We start from the raw sequence: 20,598 nt of genomic DNA, 5'->3' as shown, positions 1-20,598 counted from the left end.
AAGAATGTAACAGTGCAGGTGAAAAACTGTTTTTAAAAAAGTGTGCAGGAGAGTGTGCATGTTGTATGTTGAAGGTTATTTAAACCATTCTCAGTAATTACTGAAAATCTTTCATAGCTTTAAACTACTGTGATGCTTCTCTCTGCATGTCTTCATGGTACTTTGAGGATTATTTTTGGTGGTGAATTCCAGGTCTAACATCTTTGGAGGTGGAAGGCCTCCTTGCCATCACCTCAATCTTTAGCTACCCTCCACAGATTCACGTTAAATTTACTTCCACTCAGAAGGAATATATTGCTAAATAGCAAGAAATAGACATCTGCCAGGGAGTTAATAAATTGGGGTTGAACTTGGTAATTGAACTGTTCCCATGTTAACATGAAGAGGTTAACGTCTGCTAATATTTCTCTATTATAACTCCAGGTGCTGCAAATGGAGGAAACAGATGTTACTCAACATCATTTTACCAGTTTTACTTGTTGGAAAATTGTGTACAAAGTATACTTATTCAACATATGTGATCATATAAATACAGCCCACCAGATAGTTTAGAAAATTTGGTTTCAGTTCATTTTGTTTTATATAAGAAATCAGAAATAATATCTCCCTGAGACACAAAGACAGCCACAGAACAGAAAGAACAGGATTGATCGCCTAAAAAATTATTTTCAGACTCTGATTATAATTACCAAATATCAAGGCGAATTTGAGTGCGGTCTAATTGAATAATGGAGATATCAGGGCAGGAACGGGAGTGCGGAGTGATTTACCGCCCAGAGGAGTGTGCTTATCTCTCCCGCCGTCCTATGCAGGAAACGCTGGGATGTCACCAGGCAGATTAAAAGCTTGGCGCAGCTGATATGGAGGACTCAAAATGGATGGGGTGGGGACCTCGCCGGGCTGTGCTAGAGGGTTTTGGAGGGGAGTGAACGGTCAGCGGTCTGACCTCACGGGTCCTGTTTGGCACAGTTTCATTCAAAATCTGGGAATTCCACTGGAAGTTCGGAGGCGGAAAAATAGACTTAATGCATCATCTAACCTGTAAGGAATTTTGAAGAGTAGGCATGGGTTTGACTCAACTTAGGCCAAGATGCATTTTTTTAACATGCCCCAAAGGAAAAGGAAAATGTATCAACATGTTCGAGCATAACTAAAATAGTTTTAGGCGGTTTACGCTTCAAAAAGAGTTAAAGTGAATCTGCTTTTGTCAGCATTGCATCCTATAAAATCAGGGGTGTCCAAACTTTCAAGTGAAAAGTACTCATGAGCCAAAAGAAAATATATTTTCTTATAAACCAAAATTGCTCAACAATAAACTAAACATTCAGTATTTTAATCAAATAAAATAGTCAGATTTCTTTTTGTAGCAAAAAAATCCTTATAGATCCAAAGATTACTGCGCTTTTCCCTAATTATAATAAAAGCTCTTGGCCCTGATTGAAAAAATAGAAAATATGTTGTATGCTATTTCTCAGTATAAAGAGTAAAAGCCAAAGATGTGGAAAGATGTGGTCATATCTACTATAAAAATTAAATATGAAATTAAAGAGAATGCAAAAAGGTGTGGTTATTAATAGACAAATTCTTGTTACATTGCAAGAATATTATAACAAACTCCTGGAGAAAGGTCCCAGCCCCCCTTGCAACCCAATGAGGCATAAAGCGAGTTAGAAAATGGATGGATGGATGGAATATTACAACATGTTGGGGATAAATTTGCCACAATTAAAAATAAAAAGCATCCATCTCTCCTAACCACATGTGCCAGGAAGCAAAATTTGCTTCGTTCTCGAATTTCTGTCGGGGGGCCACACAAAATCAGGGAAGGGGACGCAAAAGGCCTCAAGTGGCCCCTGCTTTTAATGCGTTTTCGTCACAAAATCACCGAATTATGACAGCTGCAATGGAAGGAATTTTCACAAGGGCCAAAATTGAGCCACATATTCGCTATTAAATGACACAACAAAGGCCAAGTGTGGTCAGCCATCAAAGTGCGCTGCCGGCATTTCAAATGCGCCTTCAAGTGTATTTTTGCCGCTTTAAGCAGGAGTTGATGGAGGCTGGCAGACGCTCGAATTGAAGAAGTGTATGCAGGCTGGAAGAGAGGTGCTCGATGGGAACACTGGGAGACAGATCTGGAGGAGCAGCTGCACGGAGGACACTGGGACAAATATAGAAAGAGAACAAGAGCCAAAACATATCCCACATTTTTTCCCATTAACAGCATAGGTTTGAATCTAACGTGGCGCCAATTACTTTCTCTGTAGTCGCGAGGGAGTAAAAATAGGCCCGGAGCTGAAGTGGCAATACGGGCGGAACGCAGAGACAGATATCTCTGTCTTGGCGGCATGCGATTTCACTCTTAATCATGGGTGAAAACAATTTCTTTACATCGCCAGCTGTTTTGTTTTAAAAGATACAGAAGGCTGGAGGATGCCTTCTTTATTTACACATTACCTGCCACGTTATGCTGAGCACAGAGGTTCAGATCCGATTTTTCAGTTCGAGTAAGGCATGTTTGACAGAACCCTGAAAAGCTAAATTTGAGATTTATTCATATTTAAAACAGGGACAGAGCAGATTATGTTTGTAGATATGCCAGATTATGTAGTTTCTATCTGCTTTGTCCCTCAGCAGGTTGACGTTAACGTACACAGGACACCTGAAAATACACGCGCGGCACCATGTAAAACAATAAAACACCAGAGGAAACACGACTGCGTGACTAAAACCGGTCGGAGCAGCTGCTGCTTTCAGCATTCCTTATCTCTGCGGCGGAGGGCTGGAATGAGGGGCACTCAGGCTTCGGGCCTACCTGTTTACGCTGGGAGCTTCCTCCGCTCTGCTTCCTTTGCAGGATTTTTCACATTTTTGTGCCTGCTGCTGCTGTTTTTGTTTTTTTTGGCGGGGGGACAGAAAGTGGACTGGGATCATTGGGGGCCTGTCCGCTGTGGCTCGGCGGGAATTCTTTCCTAATATCGGCCGTTTCAAACACACCTGGGGTATTTTTACAGGGGTAAACGAAAGGATCGCTTTATCCTTTTATACGAAGCCGAAATCTGATCACTTCTCCAAAAGCTTTTGATTCCTTTCGGTTCAGCCGCAGGTTTACTGTGGAATGAAGTCATCGCCTCGTACGCTAATCCCTTTTACTACAGAAATAGAGTCGGTTCGCTCCGGGTTTGGTAACCGTTATGTAACCCCCGACGGTTCACGGTTAAAGATATGCATGACGAGCTAATACCCTCCTCCGTAATACGATTCAACCTAATCTATTAGTATCTGCTGCCCCTTTAAACTGATCTGTGTTTCCAGAACACGCGCAGTGTCACTGGAGGAGTATTTTTGTGGGGGGGACTATAAAAGCCCGTATTTGCTATTATGAGAACGTACACCTGACGTTACCTGTTACCTGTCTGCATAGCGTTCCCCAGGTCACCATCCCGTGTGGGAAAACCTCTGGTCGGGGCCGGCCACAGTTATAAGCAAACTTTGCCACTGCTTAGGGACTCCTGCAGGCCTCAAGAGAGTTCAAAACACAAAGGACATATTGACAAATATATCAGGGGTGCATATAAAAATGTTCATCTCAATGAATTATAATATCAATAAATAGTTAATTTATTTTAATAACTAAAAAAAAGTGAGCTATTTCAATATTTTATTTCTGTTGATTTTGTCGACTATGCCTCGCAGATAATGAAAACCCAAATTGACTTTTGTAGAAGGTGTGAGAATTACACAAGACTAGTAAAAAGATGTCAGTTGTCCCTGTTGCGTTAGAAAACCTTTTTCTAACACAATTTGTCCTTCCACTTAACTCTCCATTTATATGTTTTGATTGACGCTCTGCAAACTGCCAGCTTCATTTGCAATTTCCTTTTGTGTCTTCTTCTTCTTCTTCTTCAATCACATAACACACAGTGTCTGTTGCAAAAATTATTTTCCTATTTGGTTTTATGAAAGTAGAAAATAATCAACAGCCTCCACAAGATGGATAGGCAAAAAAATGCAATAATAAAAGAAGCTGGTTGTTCGTCGAGGGTTTTATACAAGTATGTCAAAGGAAAGTTCAGTGGAAGGATAAAGTCAGAAGGATATACGCAGGCTTTTTTTGTTGGTCTGTAATTTTTGGAGAAACTAAATACTGGGTTTCCATTTAACAGCGTGGCATAATTTTACAAAAAAAAATTGAGAAAATGTCTTTTTAAAATGTATGGCATATGTGTGAATTCAAACTAAATATGTTTCTCTTTTTGTATTTATTTGCTTTGACAAACTTACACTTTCATGATATTGTAATTTACTGAAATGGACCTGTTGAAGAACTATGGAGTGAGGATTGTCTTAAAAAGATTTGAAAAAATATAAAAGGATATATATACATATACATACATTTATAAATATCCAAGTACAAAATACAAATATAAAAATGTGACATACAAATAAATAAACAAAATACAAATATAAAAATGTGACATACAAATAAATAAACAAATTTATATAAATAAACGTGTCTTAACAGCTTAGTTACCCGAAAGTTATATTATTAAGGTCATAAAGTTAAAGCCGCTCCTTATTGGTGCTCCTTGTGTCTCAGCTTGGAAACAGTGTTATGTATATTATAACTGTGTGTAAATAGATCAGGAAGTAATAGCCTTTTTGGGAGCTTCTTTTAGAATCAACTGTCATTATGGAGGCCAATTCACCAACTATAACTATTACTATGAAAATCAAACAGAACAAAATAAAAAAGCAACCATTTAGCAACTTAAGTGATATTTAATAATAAGTGGTGAGTTTCATTTCATGGTCTTTCGGTGTTTAACTGTAAGAGACGTTGTGTGAGGAAAAACAACTTACTGAATAAACAGCAGATCTGTGCTGCAGTGCCTAGTGGGCTGGAAGTGCTTTGAGTCTTCTCTAACCTCTGGAGTCCAAAGCTAATCTCTGATTCAAACGTTGTAAAAAAAAAAATCTAATTTACCAATACTTAGAGTCTGATTGTATCATATGTAATGTCTTACACTTTCATGTTGAAAACAAGCGCTCCTCTCAAAGGGTCCTCAGAATGGAAAGCACCTTAATCCTAATTATGGAAAGAGGTCCTTAATGAGATTAGAGACCTGCTCGTATTTTACAGGTGAACACTAACTTACCATCTGTCTTTTAGATAACCTTGCTCACATTATTTCTTCTCTGAATTAAGACATGAATAACAGAGCTATTTAAAAGAAAAAGTTAAAAAAAAGAAAAACAGTAAAACCCAAGTAAATGTATGTTCTACGGGTTTCAGGCGTTGGAGAAAGTTTGGCAGGATTTTCTCTGCCAGTATTAATGCCCTCACTAAAAAGCGTCCTTACATCCATGTGTTAGTTTGATCTTGACGTAAAACATATCGGAACATATCTCAAAGGTTCTTTGGACCAGTACTCGGACCCGCTATGATAGCTCCATAAGGTGTGACACACCTCTCCAAAGAGGATTTCCAAGCTTTGCACCTGCAGTGAAGATTACCTCTGAGCAAAGATTAAGCAAATTGCCAATGATGGTGTCTCCTGGAATAAACTCTTACCGTGCAGTTAGCTCGGCAGCAGCTGTGCCACGGAGCACGCAATGAAAATCCATGGATCGTCTAAAAACATTTGGGACTCTTATCGTGTCAGTAAAGGTAGGTTTTTTTGTTTCCATTTGTTTTAAAGTTCAGCTTTGTTTATCATATCTACTGCTTTCTCCTTTGAGTGTGAGAGACGTCAGATAAGCTTAAATTTTACTGCAATTACGTAAAAATACTTAAGGTTAGAGAGAAAAAGATGAGTTTTTACTCTAAACATGTAGGTTTGTCCATAAAGAATGCTCTTTTTTAAAAAAAAATTGCAACATGATTTTACATTTAGGATGAATTAATTGGATAAAACCATGTTTATGAAGAGGGTAACAAAAGGATCTTGAGCCCTTTTGCAGCAAATATGTGTGCATTCATGTATTTATTCTGGCAGGTCCAGCAGAGAGCAGGTCAATGCCCGCCGCCTGTCAACGTAAACAACATATGTTTGGCAGCGGCTTAATCGGGAGTTTACACGAATTGTTTATATTGCCTTAAACAGCTAAAGCAGAAAAATTTTATGTGTTAAAATGTGATGCCATTTATTCAGTGGAGGAAATAAGAAACAACATATTTGGACTAAAGAGTTGCTTCCACAATTATCAGTCTCCATAACAATTTGTGTAAAATAAATGCAGCGGAAGCATTTGTTAAGCTCATATTTCACCTTTTCAGCTTTTTCAGAGTGTCTATGAAATTTAAATTGTTACTATATGGCTTCCTATCTTAATCACTTTTCAAAGTATGTTTGTGTCAGTGAGGAAACTAGAAAATGGACATTCACTTAAACGTGTCCAAATAGTCTGAGCAATAATTAAAACGTTTAAAAAGCTAGGAAGCAAGACTGGACGAGGGATTGTGTTCATTTTCCACAGGTGTAAATAAATATGGAGCATGTTTCATGTTGTTTAAATGCTGTTGTCATTCAAAAATACCCACAAAAGTAAGTGTAGAAAGTCAACTCTGACAGGGTGAAGTTAGTGTTCAACATATTGGAAAAAATGTCAAGTTCTGCCGGAGGTTTTTCTTCCCACTGTCGCTTCATGCTTGCTCAGTATGAGGGATTGCAGCAAAGCCATGTACAATGCAGATGACTCTCCCTGTGGCTCTACGCTTCCCCAGGAGTGAATGCTGCTTGTCGGGACTTTGATGCAATCAGCTGGTTTCCTTATATAGGACATTTTTTACCAATCTGTATAATCTGACCCAATCTGTATAATATGATTGAACTTGATTTTGTAAAGTGCCTTGAGATGACATGTTTCATGATTTGGCGCTATATAAATAAAATTGAATTGAATTAAATTGAAGTTTATAAATTAGGGTTAATGTTTTAACATAAATCAAAAGACAACAGGATACAAAAGGGTATTGGAAATTTAATTTTTATTAGGAAGAAAACCATATCTGCACATATTTATTAGATAACCCCAATGTTTTGCAGCTTTGGCTTTTTGTTTTATGTGTTTCCACTCGCCTTGTTTATGCCATTGCTTGTTAACACAAAGTAACTCAATTAATTAGGCATCTAGACATGCTAAAGAAAGAATTCATACCAATATTTTGGACAGCAAACATAGCATGGACAGGCTGGTCCGCGTGTTTCTGACACTGCTGAGAGTTTCACACGCATCCATCTCACGGGTTTACATAGAATGAGCCAAAAAAGAGGATTTATGCTGTGAGGACACAATGCCTTGTTGTCTGGAGTCAGAGGTGAATGGACTCGACTTGAAATTATAGAAAGGCAGCAGTTCCTTAAATGAGAAGAGGATCACCTCATTTCAGCTAAGAACAGGAAACCAAGGTTACGATTCATCAAGGCTCACCAAAACTGGACAATAATAGATTGGAAAACTATTACCTGGTGCAATGAGTCTGGATCTCAGTTCAGACCGTATAGGGTCACAATCTGTTGTAAACAACATGAAAGCATGGATCCATCCTGCCTTGTATCAACTGTCCAGTGGAAGTACAATAGTATGGGGGGTATTTTCCTTTTTTGGGCCCCTTGGTACCAACTGTGCTTACTTTTAACACCTAATCCTGAGTGTTACTGTTGACCACATCTGTCTCTTTATGATCCCAGTGTGACCCCACAACATGGCGGCTACTTCTAGCTTTTAATGCACTACCTCCCAAAGCACAAGTCCTCTCCAACTGGTTTCAAACCAAGTTTACAGCCAATGCTGGTCACCTCAGAAGATAAAAGGAGGTCCAACCTGGAACTAGTAGGGTGTACCTAATAAATTGGTCAATGAGTGTATAACAGCCCTTTATCTGCATTGTACCTAAAACAAAAGCACGAATGTCAGTGACCCGTGTAGAGAATGCAGAGAAAAGGTCAGTTGTTGTTTGTTTGCCCAAGGAGAAGCTGCTTTATTGACTGACCACCAAAAAACTGGGTTTATGGTGATGAGTCAGGAAGTGGAGGAGCAGGGGTCATTTAAACCATTTACCTTGATGTCCTTGGATTAGGAAGCAGAAGCGCTGAAAGGCAAAGGAAGAAAACTTTGTTCTTTGCTAAATCTCTAACCCTTCACTTTTTCTTAACCCTCCTTTTTGCAGTCGATCGGAGAACATGAATGAAAGCGTGCACAGGAGAACCCTCCCGGATCAGTCATCGGGGAGTGGCCACACCTTCGACACGTCGCACCACCAGAGCGTCACCAGCACTGTCCTGTCGAAGCGGGTCTGCTTCTACAAAAGCGGGGATCCTCAGTTCAACGGCCTGCGAGTGGTCATCAACAACCGCACCTTTAAAACGTTCGATGCGCTGCTGGACAGTCTCTCCAAAAAGGTCCCCCTGCCGTTCGGGGTGCGGAACATCACGACCCCTCGGGGGGTTCATGGCATCCATACGCTAGACGAACTGGAGGATGGGAAATCCTACATCTGCTCCGACAGCAGGAAAGTCAAGCCCATCGATCTCGCCTTGGCCCGGCGGAGGCTACCGCCTTGGTACCACGCCAGACCTGTTAGTTCTCGCCGCAGGACAGCCGGGTTTTTCCCAGGCCGGAAAAACATCCGCAGAGAGGACCCAGTGGTGGTTCGCACACCCAAAAAGCTTGTGGTTTTCCGCAATGGAGACCCCTCTGTTAGGTATACTGTGTTGCTACACAAGAAGACGACATCGAGTTATGAGTCCATCCTGGGACACATCTCAGAGCTGATGCAGTTCAAAGTGAACAAACTACACTCTCCGGATGGCCGACGTGTAAGTTTCGTCCATCAGTATGATGCACAGAGTCATTCCTTTCATGCAAACAGAACATTATTGACCCTCTAAGTACTCACATGAACTCAACCTGGCAGGAAGTAGTGGTCACACGAGGGAAGAGAGTGAAAAGCTTCTTTGCCAACTCGCCTAACACCTACAGCACCTTGCAAAGGCGCTAATACCCCTTAAACCTTTTGCCTTTAACTCACATTAGAACAACAGAGTTCAATGTGTTTGTTTGTTTTTTGTGGGGTTGCAACAAATTCCCTTCAATGTTCACCTATTGAGTTATTTAAAGTGAACATGTATGAAATTAAATCTCAGACTTTGAACATTTCACAGAATACAGTTAAGTCTATCATCTGAAATGGATTGATTAGCCATGTCTGGTTGCAGTCATCCACATAAGTTGATAGGTGGAGGAGAGTATTACTAGAGAAGCGGCCATGAGCCCTTTTATAACTTTGGAGGAGCCGCAGAGAGCCACAGCTCAGGTGGGAGAATCAGATTATTACCTACTGGTAATCTAGTTTTAGCGGGGAAAAATTGTGCAAAATCTACTTTTCTTAGCGTTCAAATATGTTTGTTGTGTACTCAGAGTCTCTAGGAGGGGAGAAAATTTGAATGTAGTCTCTCAGGACCTGTGTAAACATATTTATATTTTGTTTGGGTCATATTTTTCAAGCCGTTTAGTGTTCTCTATTACAATTTTTCTTTTTAACAACTGCACTTGCTCCACAGTATTTGCTGTGGACCAAGGACATGGACTTCTGGATAACCAATTTCTTTAATCTGCCACTATAATTTTTCGCTGTGATTTTGTAGTCCAAGTTGAAGGATGCTGAAGTTCCACGTGGATAAGTGAAAATGTTTGGTTGTTGGGTGTATTAACCCACACAATTCATTACACCGTCCCCCAGCATACTACAAAAATGGCCGAGTGAGGATTTAAACAGACAACACCAAACGAGTTGCTCTCAGACATTCCTCAGAACAGGGGAAAAAGAAATAGGGGTGACAAATAATGAGGAATTTAGACCAAAGTATTGCAGTTCCACATAATATAGACCGCAACTGAATGATTTAAATGTGAGGAAGGATTTAAAAACACGATATTCACCCTTTAATAGAGGAAAAGTGGTAAGGAGACAACCAAGGATGTCCTTTTGCTGTTCACCAAAGGTCATTCAGCGAAGACAGCACAAATGTAGATGAAGGCATTCTTGTCAGATGAGACCAAAATGTTATTAATATTATTGAAACGCAACACTCTGAACACACAATGTGCATCTTGAGAAACGGTGATGGCAGCATCATGCCGTGGGGAGGCTTATCCTCAGCAGAGACATGGATGCTGATCAGATTCGTTGGGAGGATGGACAAAGCTAATTATGGGATTGTCCTTAAAGAAAACATGGAAACTGGAAACATGGAAAATGGTCCTTTTCCATCAATAAGATGTCAGAGAGACATGGCATGGCTCTCATTGGTTCTTGTGGTTTTGCATTAGTAATGGAAAATGGTACCGGCCACTTTTTAGTGCCTTCTTGGCTGGGGTACCAAGCGAACCAAGTTGCAATGTCAGAAAATTGTCGATCTCTGATTGGGTTGGGGTCACTGGTTCCATCTCTGGTGCAACTCCCTAACCAGTATCAGACCTATCATGGTAAAAGCGCACAACAGTGAAAATGGATCATTTTTATCATCTTTTTCTGGCTCCCTTTTATTACTTTGAGTATGACAAAAAAAAAAAAAACATAAGCAGCAGGTTCAATATTGATACCATGTCTTCCATTGTTGCGTTGTGTTCTTGTCCATACAATATGTTTTCATGATAACACCCCCACCTTAATGTGGTAACTAGTAAAAAAAAACACCTGAACCATATAAAGTTAAGTAAAAATGAGTAGAGTCGAGTAGTCATCAATGGAAAAGGGCCAATAGAAGCTGCAAAAGACCTCCAATAGGTATCTTTGAAAATGTTTTAAAACTGTGTATTTCCTTCAACTTCATAGATGTGCACTACTTTGTGTCGGTTTATCACATATATTCCCAATAAAAAACATTGAAGTTTGTGGTTGCACAGTGACAACATGTAAAAAAAAGTTCAAGAAGGTGTAAATCCTGGAGAACTGCTGAATGTTGGGTCTAATCTAAATTTTCTGGATTTTCCAAAAGCTATATTAAAAATCCCACGAAGAAACATTAGATTTTTTGGGGGGGAGGGGTTAAATTAAAAATAATTATTAAACATTTTATACACATTTTTAGTATTAAAAAAGGTAGAGTGGCAAAATGTTGACGTGATTAAATATTTATTATCTGTCTGTTTCAGATTGATGGTCTTCCTGGTTTGATTTTGAGCTCTGGAAGCGTGGTGGCGGTAGGCAGGGAGCCTTTCAGGCCGGCGGTGTACAACGTAGAGAAATCTGCAAGTCCAACAAGGCGACATACCAAGCGAAGGGCTTTCAAAAGGCAAAAGACTTCAGTGTGTAAGTTAAAAAAAAGAAGTTGGTTTATTTATTTAAGGAAAACAATTGCCATGTATTTAAAAGAAGAGTGTCCGATAGCCTTTTATTAGCATGACACATATTAAGTGTCTGCGGTAATCTGCCGTCCCTCAAGGGATAAAGCCTGAGAAAATGCTGAGGTGATAATATTGTACGTAATGCTGTAGATGACCTACATGCACAGGCTGCCAGCTAATGTTCTTGAGGAGCAGCCGTTCAGTCTATCTAACTTCCCTTATCCTTTTCTTTTCTCCCTTCATGCTTCTCTGGAAACCTCTGGAATTTACTTTTTTTTTTCTCCGACTTCTTCAAAACCTTTTTGGATCTTTTGGACACTCTGAAAAGCCAAAAAAATGACACCTTCGTTTCATTCGAATTCGAGGAATTTCTCTGCGTCGTCCGAGAGGTACCTCGTCCGTCAGATTCACAACAGCGTCGCCGAGAGCTCCTGCGACCTGCCCACAAACTCCACCGAGTTGGATTCAGATCGAGTACTGGAGTCCTTGACGGAGACGGAGGAGGACACCTGTCTCGGCAAAGGCCACGATGAGGGGCAGGACGGCGCCCTGTCCAATGACAACAACATCGAGAAGTCCTTTCGGGTGAACCAGGACGGCAGCATGACGGTGGAGATGAAGGTACGGCTGACTATTAAAGAAGAGGAAACTGTTCAGTGGACAACCACCCTGACGCGCTCGGCTACAGCTGATCAGCTTAATACGCCGTGTTTGCCGGACTCTGGCCCAGAGCAGGAGCTTTGCTCTAAAAATTCACAAACGTCTGCTGCTTCCACTGACATCGTCCCTAAGGACAGAACCCGGGACGACAAAGACGACGATCCACCGTCTCTTGGAAACGGAGCTTTCAGTGACAGTTTTCAGGAAGAGGATGATCCCAAAGACCACACTGAGGGGTTGCTCCCAAGGAGAGCCCCGACTCCAGGATGCAAGAAAATGAACAAACTCCAAGCTTCTCTGGATAGCATCACATCTGTAACTGTGGATGAGTTTGGAGAAGGAAATGTAGGCTCTTATTGCTTCAGGGAAGAGACAAACAGGACAACCACAGAGAGGATCCACATGGAGAATCAGACTAGCACAAGACCGGTTCCCAAACCAAGACGACTCGGCTCTGTGGACGTCAACAGTAGGGACATGTCTGCATTCACATCCACTGAAATAATGCACGCTGAATCCAGCGGAGAGGAAGTCACTGAAACAGTCTTGCACATATACGAGCAACAGACATGTCATGATAATTTTCTTGCAAACGTTGGCATTCACGGTATGCCTGCATCTGGAGCTACGTCAGAAACAAGGCAGCTTAGTTCCAGCAATGATTTGGAGCTCGATCTGTGGAAGCTTTCGCCGGCCTCGGAGCCAGTTAGCAAGTGGAGAGCTGATCGTATGTCTGTGACGTCAGATCTGCGCTTGACAGGCACAACCCAAGGGGCCAAAAGGGAACTACTCCAACAAACTACAAAGAGTCATGTCAAGCTAGGAGAGAAAGAGGATCCCAGGGTTTCCTCGAAGCTTAAACCGCACAGCAAACACGTCAGACTAGCTACGACACCAGGTAAGAGACGAAGGAAGACTTTGGGAAAGGCAGCAGAGAAACGGAAAAGAGCGAAACCTTTCTCCAGTGCTGTGTTCATTAAGAGAATCTACGGGAACAAAAGGAAGCCACCGAAAAAGGTCAAAAAGAGAGCAACACCAACTTGGAACAGCTCACCAATGCCAAACGCTAAAAATGTAAATGTTCACTCATCTTTGAAAGGCAAAACGAGCAAGCAAAGTTTCTATAGGACAAACACTGAAACAAGTCAATCCCAGAGAGAAATGATATGGCAGAGTAAAAACGAGTCCTTGCATGTTAGCAGAGCCAGGCCTTCGCAACAATTTAACTCCTCCAGCTCTGTTGCTAAAGAGTATGTCGAGAACTGGCTCGAGAAGGCCCATTCAGATCCATCATCGAACAAAGTAGGAACATCAGAAACCGGCAAACCATTAGAACTCCCATCGGCGGCAAACATTATCGTCCCTTCAGTTAAGCTGAGAGTGCAGTCTTTTGAAAACAAATCGACTCCAGCAGTGGAGAAAACCGGCGTCAGGCTGCAAAATGCTGACCGACACACAAACGCTGTAAACGTAGAAAATTACAACAGCTCAAGTCAGAGAGATTCACGAGCTAAACCGCTGCTAAATGGGATCTGCTCTGAAATGCTTCCACCCAGAACAGAAACAACTGAAGGCAGTGAAGAAGGTAATAGGACCAGAACTACTAGTACAGTTTCTATGGAGCTACCGCCACCACCGCCTGAACTACTCAACGCTGAAGACTTTGGAAATAATAATGAAGCGTCTGTATCCATCAGCCCTATAAGCAGTCAAAGATCAGATATTTATCAATTAAGTATGAGTCCTGCATCTGACAAGTCCATATCTCCAGATGATAACGCAATAGAAAAAACATCTGATGTGAGCAAGAATGCCCTCGCTCAACAGAGGGTAGAACTATCCAGAGCCCCATCCATTAAAAGAGCTCCTTTGGTCAGTAATCGCTCTCTGGAAAGAAAAATGTCTCTCAGAAAGGCCACTATGGATAAATATGCTTCAGATAATGATGACTCTGAAGAATTATCAGCTCCTATCCACACTGTTGGGGATGAAATCTGCCCGACAGAGACAACACAAACGCTTAAAGCCGCATTAGAAGAAACCCAGAAACCAACCTTAGAGCTGGGAACTCCATCATTTTGTACTTCTGTGTCTCCACTTAGTTTAGCCTCTGATGGAAGAATGTCTTCTTCCAGCGTTGCATCAAGTGAAACTTCAGTTTTGGGGAAAATCCCAATTCAAGAGAGAAAAACACCCAAGACGGAATCACCAAAGAGTTTGATGAAAAGCACAAAAATAAAAAGTAGTCCACCTCCAGGGAGGAAGTTCCACAACAAGAACACCTCTGACCTTCAAAACACCTCTCCAAAACTATCACCGATGACTGCTCGCCTTCTGGACAAACATGTTCTTCCAACCAAACGACCTGAAACACCCAACGCTAGTCCGTCAACAGAGAGAAAGTACCTTGAAACAAAAGAGCTTCAGAGAACCTCCCCATACTCTCAGTCTCTAGATGTGGCTTCGCCACCCGTTAGACACAAATCCAGCAAAAAAACTCTTCCAAGAAACCTCGCTTCGGACAGTCCGTCAGAGTCAAACAATAGGAAATCAAAGAAAACAGCATCCCAAACAGCGCAAATGCAAGCTGACAACTGTGATGACGCAAAGGAGGCGGCAGGACATCAGGTTATATCTGTGATGCCAGAGCCAATAAACGCAGTAAACCAGCCGAACATGAAGCCATTCCTTGAGAAGATCTGCTACTCAATCAAATCAATAAGACAAATCACTCAGAATAAACGCCCGTCCTGTTTGGAGAAGTCCAACAGCTTGCCCGACTTTTCCTCTCATGTGGCCTCAACGTTTGGGTCCTCGTCTAAGGTTCTTCTCGCTTTTCTGGCTGTTATGACCCTGAAGGAAGGCTTGGCGAACCTCAACATGAAAGAGCTGAATGCAAACAGCGTCAGCTGCGCAGAGGCGTTAAAAATGATCGATTCTCTAAGAGAAATCGCCAACATCGAGGACTCCCAAAGACTGAGAATCAGTTTGTCAGATTTGCAACAGTCGGCTTCGACGCAGCTTCTGCAAAGCTGGAGGGGTTTCCAGGAACTCGGTGACAGATGCAAAAGTCGGACTGCAACACCCAACGCGTCTCAAACTGGACTGGAGACTGAGGCTGGACTTGAATTAGACTGTAGCATCGGAGGAGATGTTATTGATGAGATTATAGATAACCTGGGCATTCCCCAGAAGCTAAAGGAAGAGTTGGCTTCCCTTTCAGAAGGCGCAGAACGTGAGGGCTTCAATGGAGGAAAGACTCATTCTAGCACACTGAAGCTATTGGCAGACAAAAATATTCACGAAAACACAAAAAACATCACCACTGGAGACAATGATGCTGGAGATTACGAACAAAATGTGGATGTGAAGTCTATTGTTAAAAAATTGACTGATATTAACCAGCCGAAACAATCGGAAAGGGACAGAATTCCTCTGTTTTCCGAAGCAGGAAAGTACAAACCAACTGGGCAAGCAAATGAAGACTATCAATGCCAAGATTGGTCAAATTCTGTTGCCGATTCCAAAAATAGTCCACCAGAAAGGGAGATTTACCGTACAACGTCTATAAACCCACAGTCATGTAGGGATGCAACGGGTGAAGATAATCTGGAAACTAAAAAACAGCATCAGCAGGCGTCCTTGAGCGAGAAATCAACACTAGAAAGGGCAAAAGTCAGTGGAGATGTGTGCAGAAAGACAAAATCTGTAAACCCAGAGCTGTACATGGATTGTAGGCAACCAAAACAAAATGAGGAAAACATCCTTGAGAACAAAATAATCCAGGGCACTAGATCAGATCTAGCTGAGGAACCTCAGAGAATCTCAAGTGTCAATAATGAGAGGGCAGAACATGAGATCAGTGCAAGCTCTAAGCTCAGTAGTCTGTCTGTGGAGAAGCAGCCAGACTCAAACTACTATGCAGAGGTAAATGTAAAAGGGAATAATGCAATGCACAACTCAGTTAGTGAAAATCTGCCAGAGGACGATCCAGCAGAGATTAAAAGTAAGTTACAAAGTCAAATGTACAGTATGGGGCTAAGCATAAGTACAGATGAAGGTACAGGAAGCTCAGATGCAGAGGAACCATCTTCAGAGGCAGAGCAGCCTGAAGTCGATTCTAAAAAACTAAAGGTTATCATTGAGGAAAGCCTGTCTGGTAATGAGGAAGAGGAGGAAGACCATCTTCCTCTTGATAGTCTTTCTAAGTTTGCAGAACAAACAAAAAAGGGTCGCGATCTGGAGGCCTTGATGGAGGAGCCGGAGGAAGACCGGGTTAGCTCAGAAGATGAGGCCCAGTATGGCGACGAGCTAAAACTGCAAAGTTCTATTGAAAGGAGCTCAATTAGTTTGTTAGAAAATCACAATTTATGCAGCAAAAGAGACGACAGCAGTTTGATGATAACTGAAGATTCAGGGAAGGCATTGAGATCTAGTGTTGATGATGACAGCGGCAACGAGCACAGCAGTTTTGAGGAACGTGTAGACAAAGTCCAGCTAAAGGATGAAATGAGCAGCTTAATTGAAGAGGAGTTGAGTTACTTTGAAAAGGACTCCAGTTCTGAGGAGGAACAAGCGAGTAAAGAAAGGAAAATAAATAAAAGCAATGCACAAAAGCTGGAAACTCCACCGAGAGCACAGCTGGAAGAGTCAACCCATGAGGCAATCGTAGAAGGTCAAAAGCGGCAACCCAATGAAGTGATAACCCAGTCTGTTGCTGAGCGAGTAACTCTTCTGGAAAAGCAGGTGGCTGAAGCCCAGAAGCCCAAACTTGCACCAAAAAGTTCCACAATCAGACGTCTCCCTCAGAGGAAGTCCTCTCCAGAGGTGGAGGATTCCCCGTCTGAGTCGCCCACGTCCGAGCTGCCTCTCTGCACCCGATCGGCTCCTCAGTCGTCGTTGTCTTTCAGCTACGACTCCAGCAGTGTTATAACCACAGAGCCCGAGGGAAGTCGAGTCAGATCCATCAGGGAAATGTTTTTAGCCAGGAGCGCCACAGACATCCAGCAGGCGGGCTCCGTCAACCCCAACTCGTCCCAGCTCAGAGCAGAGACCTCGGGCAGCGGCGGCTATCAGTCCCAGACGTCCGGCGACCTTTCCGGCAACGAAGATGACCCGGTACGGAAATCCATCTCGAAAGGCTTTGTGAGGAGGGCGATCGAAATGCTTTACGGCAAGAAAGACCTCGAACCCGAGGAAGCGAGTGAAAGATCCCCTCCGGAGCCGGATCAGAGAAAGAGGGAAGCCTCGAGCATCTTCTCCCCGTTCCACTCAGCCAGATCCAAAGCGATGTCCGAACTATCCTACTTCAATTCCTCCAACGCGCTGGACATCTTCAGCGAAGCAACAAGATGCATCGCTTTCAACGCACAAGTGGGGCCCGGAGACAGTGTCCCTATCGATGACGGACGCTGGCTCCTCAGAGAGAACACATCGATGAGAAAGTCCGTGTCCGACCCGGTGGGGATAAACAAAACCTTCGCAAACACGTTCCACGATGACGGATTGTGTAAGGATACAGAGGAGAAGACTCCGTACTCACTGTTCAGCACAAAGCCAGAGTTAGAAGACGAGACCCAGTCCCAGCCTGGAAAGTGCACCTACTTCTCGCTGCCTTACGCCAGCGAATCAGAGGCGTGTCCGGATGAAACGAGCGCGGCGAGCAAGGACGCAGACGGCGCCGAGGAGACAGAGGACGCCTCGGCGGACAGGCAAACGTGGGCAGAGAGAAACGGCACCCTGCCAGGAATCGCAGTTGCAGACTTTAAGATGAAGGGCAACAAGGTGCACCCGCTGGTGGAGCCGCCGCCTGGTGGTGAGGTTGTGTTGGTGCAGCCTGGGAAAGGTCAGGTCGTCGCCAACAGACGGATTCCGGAGCCCGACGTTTTGGACTTACTGTATAGTTTTTGTGGGGAGCATTGTCCCATACTATGAGAGTAACAAAGCCTCCAAAGTTTCAGCTAGAACTACACGGGGTTACAGATTAATATGTTGTCTTTGGTGCCTACATTTTCATGTTGTTATTGGCCTTTACTGTCAACTCATCTCAGCTAACTTCCACGCAAAACACAATGTCATAGTTTTAACCTTTCTGTTCATAGTTACTCTCCAAAAGGTTTAGTTTTTGTCTTTCTCTATTTAAATTTTTCATATTTTCCTTCCAGGGAGCAATAATTTATTCAGCTATTTTAAAATGGTCTGGATTCATAGTTTTTTAGGCTTTTCGTTTGATTTCGATTGGCTTTCTCAATCATCTTCTTACTATTAGCGACAGAGCTAATAGCCCACTTTCACTAATTTATTATATAGCTTTATTACATATAGAGTTATACATTTCGAGACTTCTGTTACTTTTAATGACTATTACTTACAGCTATTGAAACCTCCAGCTGACAGTTATTGACACCATCCGCAAAGGAGGGTTAGCCACAAAATGGTAAACGCTAACGAAGCTGCTGGACCCAAGAACTGTATATTGCTGGAAAGTTGAGTGGAAGGAAAAGTCGTGGCAGTAAGAGCCGCACCAGCAGCAGGAATAACCACAGCCTTTTTTTTATTGGTCTTGTTTAATATTGAAATTTACTGAGGAACAGAATTGTGAGCTTTCACTTGATGTAAGCCATAACTTTCAAAATGAGCAAAAATAAACGCTTAAAGATGTTTTCCTACATATAGAATGAACCTATTTGATTCATGACGTCCCCTTTCTAATGTAAATTATTGAATTAAAAGAACCTTTTGGTTATATTGTACTTTATTGAGATATATCTCTCATCTCTGTTTATAAGTACAAATTGTGTGGGTGTAAAACAGAAACTGCTAAACTAAAAGCAAAAGGCTTTGGTGTATCTATACATAAACAGCTTAACAAACCACCAATGCATTTATAACTTCTTATCAGTCTGTTACAAAGGCACGTTTTTTCCCCCTAATTTCTTTACCTGAATATATGAAAAGAAATTACTCAAATATAAATTTTCCAGGCAAAAACACATAATTTGGAAATTTGCTCGGTGATTTTTAGCCAGAAACCGAAGGGTGATACATCTTCCAGGTCCTGTGTCAGGTCTTTTCTAGATTATTTTTTAATTATTTCTTAAAGAAGGGCCTGTCGGGTACTTTTCATTTATTGGAGAGTGCTTTTTTTTTTAGAGGTCTCACACTTATTTTAGGCTCCATTCTCATTTTTTCAAACACAGGGTGCACAACCTGTACAGGAACCGGACTGAACCGCAGAAAACTTGCGGAAATTTCGATCAAGACCTTTAAAAATTACCAAAACAAAAAAGTCAGAATGCTTGAAGGAATAATTTAGCTTGTTTACAGCCTTTGCGCTGTACATTAGGAGTTAGTTGCTGGTTGATTCTTGGTAAAAATAAATCAAGCATGTCCTGTATTTTCAATGCACCCACCAGAGCTGGTTTTTTTTAGTTAGCTCTTTCTAGCTTGCCTGTAAACAAAACAAGCAGCCAGAGCATTACTGTAATCTCACTTTAAAACTCTTTAGACACCCTGCAGATGTCAGGAAACGAGGCCAATCTAATCTTAAGGGCCAGTTGCTTTTTAACAAGCCCGGTATGTAGAAACTGCCTGTAAATACTGTGGTTGTTGTGTTAATAATGTATGTTTTTGATAGCTTGACCAAAAAGGTTATGTTTAGAATGAACAGATTCATGGTTTACAATCAGGCAGCTGTGATGTTTTTTTTGTCTTTTTAAGCTGATATGTAAGAATAAAAATCTTTACAAGTACCTGCCTGCCTTTTTTGTCTTTCAAAGCTTATGTTCCCTGACTATTTTTATCAACCAAGATGACCTTTGTGCACTAAACAAGAAAAAAAAAAAAATGCCATTGGTGGTCGTTGAGTGAAAGACACCTCAATGAGCTCAGCTCTGTTGTTCCTCTCTTCCTGATTCGTATCAGCTCTCTGAGGAGGAGTCGGCGGAGAGCTCGGTTTTGTCCCCGCTCTGTTTGAGGAAGCGTTTGTGTTGTTCTAAGCCTGTTTTGTTTCTCAGGAGATGCCATCAAGCGGTCCCGTGTTGTGACAGGAGCGTCGAGGAATGTGTTTACGTCTTCAAGCAAGAAAATTCCCACAATTTAGAACGCTCTTAACTATGCAAATGCATCCCAGTACACGTCAGTGTTATAGAAAAAATAATTTATAATGAATAATTCAATTCAAAAAGTGAAACTCGGAAATTATGTAGATTTGTGAGATATTTCAAGTGTCCCCAGATCATAGGAGAGACTGAAAACGTCCAAAAGGAGGGCAAACTCCAGTCGTATTGATGGTAAATTATGTGGAAGGAAAAAGGGAGTTGAAGGTGCTTTGGCAATGGGAATAACCATTTTATTATTAGTCTTATGTAACTTTTTCTTTTCTTTTAAACCGATTTTGGAATTTCATTATCCCTAAAATAAATTATCCACTGGAAAGTTGAGTGGAAGGAAAAAACACTGTGGTAGAAAAAGGTGCATAATAAATAAAGATAACAGTAGATTTGAGAGGATTGTGAAGGGAACCAAATCTATGAGTATGGGTGAGATTTACAAGACGTTAACCTCAGCTGGATTAAATGCTTAAAG

At 41.8% G+C, this 20,598-nt stretch overlaps 1 protein-coding gene across 1 annotated transcript; it reads left to right on the top strand.

Annotated features, from left to right (window-relative positions):
* Nucleotides 1-5,556: 5,556 nt before the first annotated feature.
* On the top strand, nucleotides 5,557-19,763 carry LOC105918108. Its single transcript, XM_021310905.2, has 4 exons — nucleotides 5,557-5,671; nucleotides 8,174-8,822; nucleotides 11,161-11,317; nucleotides 11,681-19,763. Exons 2-4 carry the CDS (start codon nucleotides 8,187-8,189, stop codon nucleotides 17,944-17,946), a joined length of 7,059 nt encoding a protein of 2,352 aa, XP_021166580.2. The 5' UTR covers nucleotides 5,557-5,671; nucleotides 8,174-8,186; the 3' UTR covers nucleotides 17,947-19,763.
* The last annotated feature ends 835 nt before the right edge of the window (nucleotides 19,764-20,598 follow it).

This window comes from Fundulus heteroclitus, chromosome 21 (genome assembly GCF_011125445.2).
Source record: "Fundulus heteroclitus isolate FHET01 chromosome 21, MU-UCD_Fhet_4.1, whole genome shotgun sequence".
Taxonomy (NCBI): Eukaryota; Metazoa; Chordata; class Actinopteri; order Cyprinodontiformes; family Fundulidae; genus Fundulus; species Fundulus heteroclitus.
This window is presented reverse-complemented; position numbering and strand designations above follow the sequence as displayed.

Coding starts and splice junctions, on each gene's coding strand:
- LOC105918108 (XM_021310905.2), top strand. CDS start 8,187: ATGAATGAAAGCGTGCACAGGAGAACCCTCCCGGATCAGTCATCGGGG. Junction 8,823..11,160: donor ACTCTCCGGATGGCCGACGT/GTAAGTTTCGTC, acceptor TGTCTGTTTCAG/ATTGATGGTCTTCCTGGTTT. Junction 11,318..11,680: donor AAGGCAAAAGACTTCAGTGT/GTAAGTTAAAAA, acceptor CACTCTGAAAAG/CCAAAAAAATGACACCTTCG.